General features: G+C 31.3%; 1 protein-coding gene across 1 annotated transcript in view; it reads left to right on the top strand.

Annotated features, from left to right (window-relative positions):
- Nucleotides 1-11,622, top strand: part of LOC143224920 (transducin beta-like protein 3) — a 35,433-nt gene extending 23,811 nt beyond the window's left edge. Inside the window, 9 exon segments of the mRNA XM_076453393.1 lie at nucleotides 909-979; nucleotides 1,662-1,818; nucleotides 2,047-2,105; nucleotides 4,992-5,095; nucleotides 6,601-6,672; nucleotides 8,661-8,819; nucleotides 9,775-9,865; nucleotides 10,167-10,482; nucleotides 11,479-11,622. Of these exon segments, the coding sequence (XP_076309508.1) occupies nucleotides 909-979; nucleotides 1,662-1,818; nucleotides 2,047-2,105; nucleotides 4,992-5,095; nucleotides 6,601-6,672; nucleotides 8,661-8,819; nucleotides 9,775-9,865; nucleotides 10,167-10,482; nucleotides 11,479-11,517 (1,068 nt within the window). The 3' untranslated portion in view covers nucleotides 11,518-11,622.
- Nucleotides 11,623-12,880: the final 1,258 nt, after the last annotated feature.

The raw sequence follows: 12,880 nt of genomic DNA on the forward strand, positions 1-12,880 counted from the left end.
AAACTTTGGCCAATTCAGATTCATAATTAAAGGTATATGTAAAAAGAGCTTTTCAGATCTGTCCTTTGTCTCCCATGAGGCCTTTCATTGAATGCTGGCACTCATCAGTTGAGCCTGATGATGAGAGATGTAAGATTCCATGAAACACTATTTATGTGTGTAGTGTAGTGATTCAAAAGTTACAGAAATCTTTCAGAATTTTGCACAAAGCTGCATTAGGGCTCTTTGCACATGGCCTTCTCTAATTCTGAAGTGAAATTCTAGAGGGAAGGCAGCTAGTCAACAGTACCCACCATCAACTCTTGTCTTATTTCATAGTGGGAATTTGACTGCCACTCTTATATTTCGTCTACAACCTTAATTTAAGAAGCACATTTTCACAGCAATGACACACAAATAATCCTCATGTTAAAAGTCTGGTCATGCTAACCACTAGTCCACACTTGGCTCTAAATTTTTATCCAGTAGCTTGTAGTAGCACAATTGCTTTCAAGTAAAAAGAAAAGTTTTGAATTAGTTTTGGTTGTTTAAACTCGTAAGAATAATACTTGATTAAGAAAGTGCTTAGCACAGTTAGAGTTGTTTACCCCTCAGTTGAGATAGATTATTATATGAAGCATTTCTGATGAAGTCGGAAAGAAATGTGGATCAGTATATTAGTAATAAGAGAAACTACAATTTCATACTTAATATAACATTGGTAAATGCAAACTTTTATAATTGGAGTGTATTAACTGTGATGAAACAAGATTATATCTTGTTAATCTTGTATCATTTTCCAGTGAATGTTTTAGTGTTTACCACTACACTAGCTATAGTAGATTTTTCACATATGAGAATGAGTAAACTAACAGGAACATTTTTAATAATACAGTTTCTCCTTTTTTTCTATCTGTGGTGGTTTGCAGACTTTTGAAGGACATGATAGTTCAGTATTAAAAGTCATGTTTTTGAGCCGAGGAATGCAGCTCTTGTCAAGGTAATAAGTTTGTTATGCTGTTCTTTAAATAATGTTTTATTTTCTTTCGTATGTTACAACACAGAGTGAAATAGTCTTGGGTTTTATTGTGTTAAATGTTTCGGATTTACATCCTCTTAACACATCTCTCGGTCTAGTGTTTATACGTATTTGTTGTTACACAAGTCACAGTGCATGCATATATATTCCATTTTAAAATTTCACAACCTTATTTATTATATCTTGAAAAATTCAAACACATTTATAGTAGTCTTGCTGTAATTAATATAATTAATAATTTTACCCCACGATAAATGAAAAATTATGTGATGTTGTAATACCTAAGATTAATCAACACCATCTTTTGAATTGTATTCCAGTTTGACTCACTGTTATCTGGGCATTTTTTATTTACATTTTGTTAAAACAATATTTTTAAATAAAAGCAGACATTTTATTCTTTTAAAGATTGCTAATTAAAATGAATACACTAGTAAACAGAAATAATTTTCAAAATTAGAGTATCTCATGATATATGTAATAAAGATTGTCATAGCTTAATATCAGTAGTGACTGTTCAATGATTAGAATATTATAGGTAACATTTACTGCAGTGTGGCAAAGAGGTGAGCTTCTCAGTAAAAGTTGGTGACAGTAATTTGTAGTTTTTTATTCATCTGATTCTAGAGTTTTCTTGTTACAGTTCTTCAGATGGTAACATCAAGTTGTGGACTATAAAACTGAACGAGTGTGTTAAGACACTTGATGAACACATTGATAAAGTGTGGGCTCTCACAGCATCTTCAAGTGAAGCCTTCATCGCTACAGGAGGAGCAGATTCAAACCTCATTCTTTGGAAGGTATGATAATCCTTGTAGCCTTGAAATAATATTGTACACTGTTCTTACTAGAAATTGTATTGGACCATTAAAGTTACTAATCATTTTTTTGTTTATGTAATGTTATACCATTTTTACCAAACAATTTGGTCCTAACTCATTGGTAATTCAGTTTCTTGTTGACTATGAAATCAATAAGATAATTATGGTAACTGCTATGAGTTAATAAACAGAAACATTTCTTTTCAGGATGTTACTGAGCAAGATAAAGAAGAAGTCAGAAAAAAGGAAGAAAATCTTATTCTACAGTAAGTAGGAATTATTAACTAACAATCCAAGCTGCCATATAGAAAACTAAAGTCAAATTTGTAATGTCTAAAAATAACGTTATTCAGGTGTGGAATACCAAAGATAACGTTATTCAGGTGTGGAATACCATTGCAAACAGTTACTAATTCTCCCTTCATTTTTATATTTCCCATTTCCTAAGAAAAAAAAATCTCCTTAACATTCATTACTAACAGGGGAAAGTCATCTGAAACTATCAGTGTTCTAGCAGTGTATAGTATGTTCTATTACCTTTTTTCCCAGTGGTGGTTATTTTCCATAACTTATTCACTTGTTGGGTTTTTAAATATTTTTTCACACAGAGTTTATACTGAAAGAAGTTAAAAAATGATTTATATATTTAATTTCACTAACATTTCTCTGATTTTGCATATGCATAAAGAAAGAAAAGCACAATTTGATAAACAAGTGCTAAAGACTGGGTTTGCAGTGAGATATTTAAATCTCAACATGTAGCTTTTTACTTCTACTGAACTTCTCCCACACTTATAGAGCTTAGTCGGACAAAACTTGGCAGGTGGCACAGGTGTATCCTTATTGATATGATATTGTCTCTCTGTCAAGGAGGACTAAATTGCCCCTTGAAGGTTACCTGGGGCATAACAGTACCCCAAAAGTAGTTTTTTAGGGTCACTTAACTATAATTTGGCATTACATTTTGTGTTCCCAACTTCCCTTGAATATTTAGAGGTGCCATGTTTGAAACTGTGTTCATACCTCCCATATTCATAACTTAGTAGGAATAAACTTTGCATGCAAGCCCAAGTACCATGAGTAGGTGGGTAATATACCTTCTTTTAGGGTAGTTATGGAAGTATTAAGTGATGACGGGTAAACTTGATTAGTATACTTTGAACCCAGTAGGTGGAGCATTGGTATTTTGTGCTAGTGAGGAGAAAGGATAGGTGTTTGAAGATTGAAAGCATTTCTGTAGAATAAGTTGTTCATGTTCAAGGTGGGAACATGTAATTTGTCTGTTATCTGTCATCATTGTGAAATATCACAAATATAGAATGCACAAAAATTATCTTTCCTATTTTAAATATAATAACCAAGGAAATACAACCATGTAGTTTTCAACATCTTGTAGCCAACTGTTTTTTATTGACATGTCATTAGACTATAACACCATTAGTTGCTCTCTGCACATCCAACCAATATGTGATTTAAGTCCACATTTGCTGAAACGTAATTAGGGTTCAATTTTAAGGAGGTTTTCACATTGATCTTCAAACAACTTGACCTGCATCTGAAAAATAAATTACAAATACCCTAGAAAAACGGATCCAGTTACAAGAATTTTGACGTTTTTATATCTTACTCATTTCTAAAATGTACGATTAATGTTCAGTTGGCAGTCCTGCATCTTTATTCTTATTTCTTTGTAAGTTTTGTGACATTTAAGAAATCATCTCAAACCATGTTAATGTAACACAGTATCTTAAGGAAACAAACAGTGAATGACCCATGAAACTTTTAAACAGAAAAGCAGTTTTGGCCAATCATGTTCAATGTTTTCATTCTAACCATTAAAGTAAAGCTTGTAATAAGACTAGACTTACATCAGAACTCTCTTGCACATGCTACTATACTATGTGCACAATACCTGAGTACTGTACATGTATACACACTGCTGATACATATTGTCATTCGCACTCATAGTTTCTGTTGAACTAGAGGAGGGCAAGGCTAGACTTATTGTATTTATTGTTACTCTATTTCATACTGATCAAAACTTTCATAGAATTTTGTTTACAATTATCTGTTTAATTTGTGCATTTTCCCACTTTTCTCCTGGTAGTTAAGCCTTCTGTACTTCTGAACTTGTTTGTTTTTTTTGTGGAATGTTAGCCTTAGGCCTATACATGTGTAATTGAAAAGGGTGTAAGTGTTTGAACCATGATAATTTAGAATGAAAATTCTAAGCTTCATTTTGTAAATTTGATCATTTTAGTTAGTACTGAATGTTTATGGTTGAGAAGTTGAGACAGTTATATTAGTTTTCGTGTTATAAGCATCTCTAGTAGAAATCTCATTAAATATTTGTGTTACTGGCTTGGCATTTATTTTAGTTGCAAATTCTTTCACATCCATATATATTCATACAAACATTGTGTAATACTGTTGTTTTGAGTTCATTTACTGATTAAGCTTACATATATATGTATATATACACCCACATACACACATTCGTTGAGTATTCATTTAAAAAGTAAATGTTCTTTACCATTAAATTTTGTGTACTTGAGTAAAATTGTACATGTGGTACAGAGGCAGAGCTTATCCATGATAAAAAGTTTAGTGACTAATATAATGTTATTAGCCAATCACAACCATAATGTTTGCTAGAAGTATATGATAGACAGTATCCTTAACATAACCCTGTACTTCTTACTTGTACTGGTGTCTGCAGTCCTCTGTTGCAAGATTGTCATTTTACAGAGTAACACAACCCACTGAAGTGAAAACAAAAGCCACTATAAGGCTTTGAAAATTACATGGATATATTTCCTTAATTAGGTAGTTATTCAATTTTGGACTACCTGCATATGGAATGCACTGATAAATAAAACTAACATTCCCAGTGATACATAAATGCAAGGTATGGTTAATTCATCTTACTATATTTTAGAAGCAATAGATTCATTATCAGTTTCTTGATATAACTTTAATATATTGTTTACTGCATATATATATATATATATATGTGTGTGTGTGTGTGTGTAACTACTTTAATTATTCAACAAACCTTTAGAGAGAATTTTCAAAATATAAACAACAAGAAATAAACATTTATAGTTATAAGGTCAGTGATTAAGGGTTGTTTAATGAATTTTTCTCTTTAGGGAACAGAAATTAACCAACTTTATTCAACAGAAAAAATGGACAAAAGCTTTAAGGCTTGCCATAACACTTGAACAGCCTTTTAGAGCCCTCAACATAGTAAAAGGTATTTTAATTTTTGTTTTAGTTTGGTTATCTGTCTGAAAAATAAATATCAGTAGATATTAGTGTCATTGTTATGTTTTCTTTCTTGCAGTAAAACTTGTTTTTGGATAAAGACTGCACAACAACTGAAACATCTCTATATAGATGTTCATTGTCTTTGATGTGAACACCCAAGTTCTATTACCTAGAAACTTCCATTTTTAATAAGGCTGATACTGTGCTATGTGGTGCACCAAAAGGTTGAAGAAATTGATACATGACCAGAATGCTTTTACTGAAATCATTTCATTGTTTATGTAGCAGTTTCAAACTTTTGTAGCTTAAACATCATGCAGAGGTAACCAAAATAATACAATACATACAGTAATAGTTAACTTTAACTTGTTTAATATCAAAACACAGATGATTATTTCTTCTGCCACCATGAACACTGGAAGACAATCCTTTACAATGGAAATGTGGATAGATTCTATAACTGCTCACTCAAGTAGAGAGATGGACTGTAAATACAAGGCTTAACTCTCTGGATTCTAGGGGTTCAAAGTGCTTATGAGAAGGCCTTTCTCTGGAGTTACTTTCAAAATTTGATTAAACTTAACTGATGAAGAGGGAACCCCTTTTAGGTATTAAAGTTTAGAGATGGCTTAAATGGTTAATGAGGAAAACTATTACATGTAAGAAATGGACTTTCCATATACACAAAAATATGTAGAATAGAGAGGTTACATAACCAGAGATTGCTTAACAGATTATTAAAGGTATGTTAGTACCCTGCTTAGAGTAAGGCTGTTTTGTTAAGTTTTAAACAAAGAACCAAACATCAACAAATTCCTACTCTAGATATTGAACACTGCTACCCTCTCTAACACTGTGAAAATTGCAAAAGTGTATTTTGGTTCTACACGTCTGTCTTTTCACATCATCTAACTGGATCTTGCATGATAGCAGTTATGGATCCAATGTTTTACTTACTGAATATCTTAAAACAAGTAAACAAACCAAAATCTACATACCATCTGTAGTTGTTCAGGATGTATTTTTACCATGATTAATTTGCAGGAAAACTTGTGATTTGTAAGTATTGCTGCTCATGGAGAAAGACAAACCCCAACTCTATTTTATGAGTTCTTTCTAGATATTCAAAAACCAATATTTGTACATGCAATAGACATGTTTTTGACAACATTCTCTAAGTGCTTGTTAAATATAGTTTGTCACATTAAAAAGAAAGAGAATTGTCACCATCTCAGAAGTCATCAGCCAGACGTATTAAAATGTGATAACCTAAACTACAAGACACTTAATAAAGACTATAAAAAAAACTTGGATAAAACTAGTGTGGCAGGTAAAGTTTGTTCTACAAAACATTTGGTAAATGGTAAGGAACCTGTTATTTTGCAGTTTAAGAAGGTGATTATAAGCTTATTAAAAATATTACAAAATTTGAATTTAAATGTTCTTGATATTAAATTAAAATCTAACATGATTACGGTTTCATCTAAACAGAAATTCTTACTGAAACACAAGGGAAAGAAGATCTTGAAAAAGTGATTAGTCAAATGAGAGAAGATCAGTTAGGTAATACTTTCAAAAGTTGTACTATAGAGAAAATTTAGTTTAAGTTAGATTTACCACTACAGAAGAAAAATAATGTTTTTTATTAAATTTTAATCATTGTTGTTTATAAATGATGTTTGCGAGTATAATTTAATTTTAAAAAATGTGCAAAGTGAAGTTTTGTGGATAACATTTTATGTTCCTTCTTCAAGTCAGTATAGGGTTGGTATATATATATCTGAGAACTGAACAAGTTGCCAGTAAGTGCTTAAATCTTATTGGTCAAGCAACCTTTTTTGTGGTTGGTTGTTGATTCCTCTTGGCAGATATTCATACTCATTTAATCAATGGGCTGCTCTTCCTCCTCCTTACTCAGCTGGATAAATTTATTAACGTTTTCTATGCCAAAATTTGTCCCAGAACTGACAAAAGTAAAAATTGTTTCCTATTAATACTATATATCCCAACATTAAATTCACCTTATAACCTGCAGAAAATACATCTCTTCCCTGGATAAAATGATTTACCAATAAGTATGTAAAATACAGGTCTAGCCAATTTAATGAAACTTTATCTTGTCTCTCTGCAACCGAGCAACTATAGTTATGCAATGAAACTTCCCAGTTATCAGAAATTAAACTGAAACAACCTTCCAAGCCAATGGAAACCAAAAAAATTATAAAAAAAAGTAAAGAATATACAGGAAATTTCAAGTAAAAATTTTAAGTCCAACAAAAACAACCTTGGTAACCTCTTAACAGGCATAAAACAGCCTAATAATGAATTCATAACTTCAGAATTAATTTATCAAACACCAGTGGTGACAGGCATTTGGGACAATGGTTAAAATGCTACCAAGATGCTGTCAGACTAATGAGAACCAAAACTTCCACCATTGTAGACTATGTTTTTGACAAAGGGCACAAGGCAGGCTGAGGTAAATGTAGAGTTATATTAATAGAGACAAAAATGGAAGAAGTTGTAAAAAAATAAGCTGTATAACATTAGCAACTAGTTGTGAACAGAGATCAAGGAAAAGAAATTGAAACTATCTGGATTACATTGATCAAAAACCTACCAATTTCGCATCATAATCCTCAACCGATCAGGTACAAACACTTTTTGTTATTGGAATACAGACACAAACTTCACACATCACATTGATCTGAAGGAGGAACATATAAATGTTCCTAGATGTCATCCAAATTGTCTGGTAATTTAACATCGCATTGCACATTTCCATTATGAAATGATTAACTTTTTTTTTAAGGCATGGCTCTGGACACTGCCAATTGTTTTCATTTATCAGAAAGAATCTTGTATATTTCTGTAAGGACGATAGTTAAATATTTATTCAGTTATACTATCAGGGGGTTATGACCTATGATTTGTCATCTAAGAAAATAAAGAATTAAGAATATAATGTACTCCACTGACAACCCACACGTCGACAAAATCAACACCCTGGTGCGGGCAAATCGATGTCTGACTGCCAGGGAGCTTGCTGAAGAGTGTGGGATATCAGTTGGATCTTGTTACAAGATTTTGACCGAAAAATTGAAGATGCACCGCATTGCTGCGAAATTCGGCCCTCAGAACTCGTGAGTTTTTGGCCAAACACTCAATCACTGTTCTTCCCCACCCACCCCTACTCACCTGGCCTTGCTCCTTGCGATCTTTTCTTGTTCCCCAAACTCAAAAGACCCTTGAAAGGAAGAAGATTTGAGACAATTCCCGAGATTAAGGCAAATGCGACGAAGGAGCTGGAGGACATTACAAAGAAGCGGTACCAGGACTGTTTCAACAAGTGGAAACACCGTTGGGATAAGTGTGTGCGTTGGGGAGGAGAGTACTTTGAAGGGGTCCCAGACCTGTAACTTCTAAATAAAGTACATTTTGTTTTATGACGTCAGTCCGCGTATTTTTTTAACAGACCTCGTATAGTTATAAGGTGGAAAATGTATTAAAAGTTAACTCTTATTCGTTCCTGTTATTATCTTTGAATGTAGGAGTGTTGCTTCGGTTCTCAGTAACATGGAACACCAACAGTAAACATTGTGGAGCAGCCCAAACTGTCATTTCAATCATTCTAAAATCTTATTCTGCTGAAGAGTTACTAGGTTTTCCCGAGATGAAAGAAAATGTACAGTCCCTATTACCATACACAGGTAAAAATACAGTTACTAAAAATAGTTTTAGAACTTAAATGTACATACAAGGTATTCCAACTAATATTTATAATCATCTTTCTTCATTATTTTTTAAAAAAAAGTTATTTATTAGGATAATGTTACAATTGATGTTACAAAATATTCTTAATTCTAAAACTGCACCTTATACATATATATATTCTGAAATTATGATAATTATTGAACATTACAGAAACTTAAATTATAAAATTTATTCGAACATGTACAAATAATTCCTGGCTGTGCTATTATGTAGGAATGATACAGAAACAATTGCTTGCTTGCATTGTTTTGGAAGGCTTGATATTAGCCATCCCTACAATTTACTTATTTTTTGTAATGCAGCATTTCAGTATACATAAGTTTATAACCAAATGCTAAATACAATGAGGTTCCAACTGTAATATTTATTATCTATTATTAACTGGTACTTCCTGTTTCAACCTGTACTTGTGTTTTTATTTAAAGGAACACCACATTCATGTAGAAACGTTATTTCACGGGGTACTGGTGTCATTAACAATAGAATTATGTTTGTTTGTTTGTTTGTTTTAAATTACTAGTAATTTCTAATAATAATTATAAAAGCTGATACTCTAGAACTGTCACCTCAGTGAAATTGGTTATGTAACCAAAAATAAGAAATTCAAACTTTTTGCTATGGTATTTACAAATATGTATGTAAGTATATATTATCTTACATGCCTTTTATTGTGAAATATTTATTTGAAATTATTAACCTAAATGGTTAATTACTGATCTGTCATGATAACAATCTGTAGGCCTAGTTTTTTATTTGTTTAAACTTTTGCAACTTCAAATAATAAAGAGTATTGAATTTTTGGTTTTAATATCATACATATATGTCTAATATAGTTGAAAACAAATTAGTTTTAAAAAATTTATTTCTCCTTTGCAACAACAATTTTTTTAGAGCGCCATTTTCAAAGGATGAATCGACTATTTCAACAAGCAACTTTTCTAGATTATATGTGGCAATGCATGAAGCTGAGGGAGGACAAGAGGCAAGTTTTATTAGAGATCTGATTATTAAATATTAAATGTAATGAGGAAAATAAACTGTGAGGTTCCATAAATGTACTTGGGTTAACGAGAGCTGATAATGGTCAAGACTGGCCACAGTACAGATTTTATCTAATGAGAATTTTACTATGAACTTCATTATTATACTTTTCTCAAAGAAAAAATATTAAACTACTGTATCTCAACAGTGATATGATATTTATATCATATTTTCAAGACAGGTTTTTTTTTTTTTTTTGTATAATGTTATCCAACAACATTTTTTTTGTCATTATTATATAGTAGACCATTAACAGTGGAAACAAGAAACAGCTCAGAAGGTTATGCAAATCTTCCAGAAGAAGGATTTGTTATAGACCATGCTAGCTCTTCTGTTGTACCAAAATTAAATGAAGATGAAGATGATACAGAAGAAACTGAGGAGGAAAAACAAATTGAAAACATCGAACCCATTTCCGATCCCAAGCAAAAAGATCAAAAGGATCCCATTAGAAAAGTTAGCAAAGCAAAATGTATTAACAGAAATAACTTTTCTGAAAAACAAAAACATTATTCAGAAGGAAAAGCTTCTATAAAATGCTGTAAGGTTAAGAAAAAGGTAAGTGACTGAGTAAAGGAAATAGAAATTCTTGTTCTATTTGTGAACTGAATAAAATATATAGGGTATCTATTTATTTAAAGGTTTGTTGTGTGCTATAGAAATGACATTTTATTTCAACTCTATCACAATACAGTTGGTCACTTTTAGATTTTACAAATGTTTTGTTAACTCAAAATTTTAGCATTCTAAGCCCAATCTGGAAAAAAATATATATTTTGTTATAGACAGAAAGGGTGTGCACGGTGTGTTCATGTTATTATTCACCGACACTTGATGTATGGATAACTTCAAGCTAATATTTTGCCAGTCTAAATTTTCACAATGTGAATAACTGTTCATGCATTTTCAAACAAAAAATATATTTGGAAATTAATTTAGAATCAATCAAGAACAGTCAGATTTAGTACTGGAAATAATGCAACTGTTAGTTTTGAGTTTTATTCAGTGATTCCTTTACACCTAGACTGTGTACAGTCACATTTTTTGAGCTCAGTTGGTGAAAAGAAAGAAATTACAGAACAAAAATGATTTTGTATAGTTACAACCTACTTGTGAAATTTTGTTTATCAGAACATAGGACAACTATATTTTTAAAAATCCTGAAACTAAAAGAATCAATGGATAACTCCTGATATTTGCAGAATAATTATTTGCTTATTTATAAGATTTCTTAGAGTGGTGGATAATAAGAAAATCACATTTTGTGTTCCTTATGTAACTTTCCTAGGGATGTGTACAAGTAACTAAAATTTGAAGTTTTTATTAACATAAAGATCAGCATGACCAAAGAGGGTCTAGTGGTAGAGTTGATGTACAACTTACAGCATGAATGCTACCTTACACTGCAGGAAAACACACAAAGATCACAGTTAGTATTTTTAACTATTAATATTGTTTTTTTTATTTGTACTGTATGTGAGGATAGATATTCACAATGTTTAAAATGTTCTCTAATCCTCAACAGAACAATAAAAAACTTAATTTATTTTTCAGGTCAAGAAAAAATCCAGTTCTTCCAAGTTCAAGACATAGAAATTAGCATTAATTATTTTTTCTGTACAACAAAATTAAAAATATTATAGTCACTGTATATTTTCTTTCATATTTTTAAATAAAAAGGAAAAAATTGACACAAAACACTTTTAAGCCTTTTAGGTGCTAGAAATGTACATGGTAATAGCACTTGCTGAGAATGAGCTCTATATGTGACAGCATGCATAACATACAGTTTTTTACCCTTTCTATACTCACAATAAAAATATGAAATTTAAGTTTAATGTTAAAATTATATTTTATTTTTGACTATTTTGCTAACTGAAACAAATTCATTCTAAACATGGCAAGTTTACAAAGATTTGTCAATGAACAATGACGTAACTTCCAATGTGATTGTAAACATTTCAGTATTGTCATCAAGGTTAATTTACATAAATATTTTTTCTGTAAATTGTAGTTTACATAAAACTTGCGTTCCAATAAAAAAAATTTATCTAAACTTGCCATCACAGCCCTAACATACACTATTGAATTTTACATCTATGCTTGTGATAAACTGTTTTGTTTGCAGTGTAGCCTGTTTTTTTCTCTGTTAGCATTGCTTACCATTAGTGTATTCATTCATAATCATGCCTTATTCCTTGGTAGAAAACTGCCAATGTCCTTCGACAGACACTGGCTAAAATTAGAACCAACTGGTACTTTGCTAGCTTAACACCAATTAATTTTGAACCCTAAAAAACAATTTAACTGAAGTGGAAGGTTGTCTCCTCAGTGATGTCCAATCATGATACTTGAGATAATTGTTTCAGAGGTGAAGTAAATATAACTGTGTTCATTACAAGGTAAGACCGAACAGAACTGTTGGCAGTTGAAATGATTAGGCTTAGAATTAGGTAATGTGATATTGTTGTATACCTGTGTAACATTAGAAGCAAGTATACAATTTTTATAATTCTGTCTTAACCATTTAGATTAGGTAAAGTGATAAGTACTAATTTGGTATTTTGTTTTGTTAAAAAAATACCTAATTAGGAAGTACTAGAGATTTAACCCTTCAGTTCAGTTGGTATAGCACCAATCTAGTGAATATACAGTCCAATGTAGTAGCTTCAGTTTGTTTTTTTTTGTAAAAGGGGGGGCCTTACAAGCATTCACAAACAAGTTAATTCTTTTGACCCAAGAAATCTTGGATTCAATAAGAAACTGAGAAGATTACCAGAAGAAAAATGAGCATCAAACATGATACCTCATTTGCAATAGGAGAATAATTTAAATAATTTTTAACTTGTAGCAATTTAACACTTTATCTCAGTTTTAGAGCATTTCCTAGTTTGCAAGGGATCCCAAGTTCAAATCCTGCTAAGAAAAGCTGGAAAAGAGGAATGCAACAACAAAA

This window comes from Tachypleus tridentatus, chromosome 9, assembly GCF_004210375.1.
Source record: "Tachypleus tridentatus isolate NWPU-2018 chromosome 9, ASM421037v1, whole genome shotgun sequence".
Lineage (NCBI taxonomy): Eukaryota > Metazoa > Arthropoda > Merostomata > Xiphosura > Limulidae > Tachypleus > Tachypleus tridentatus.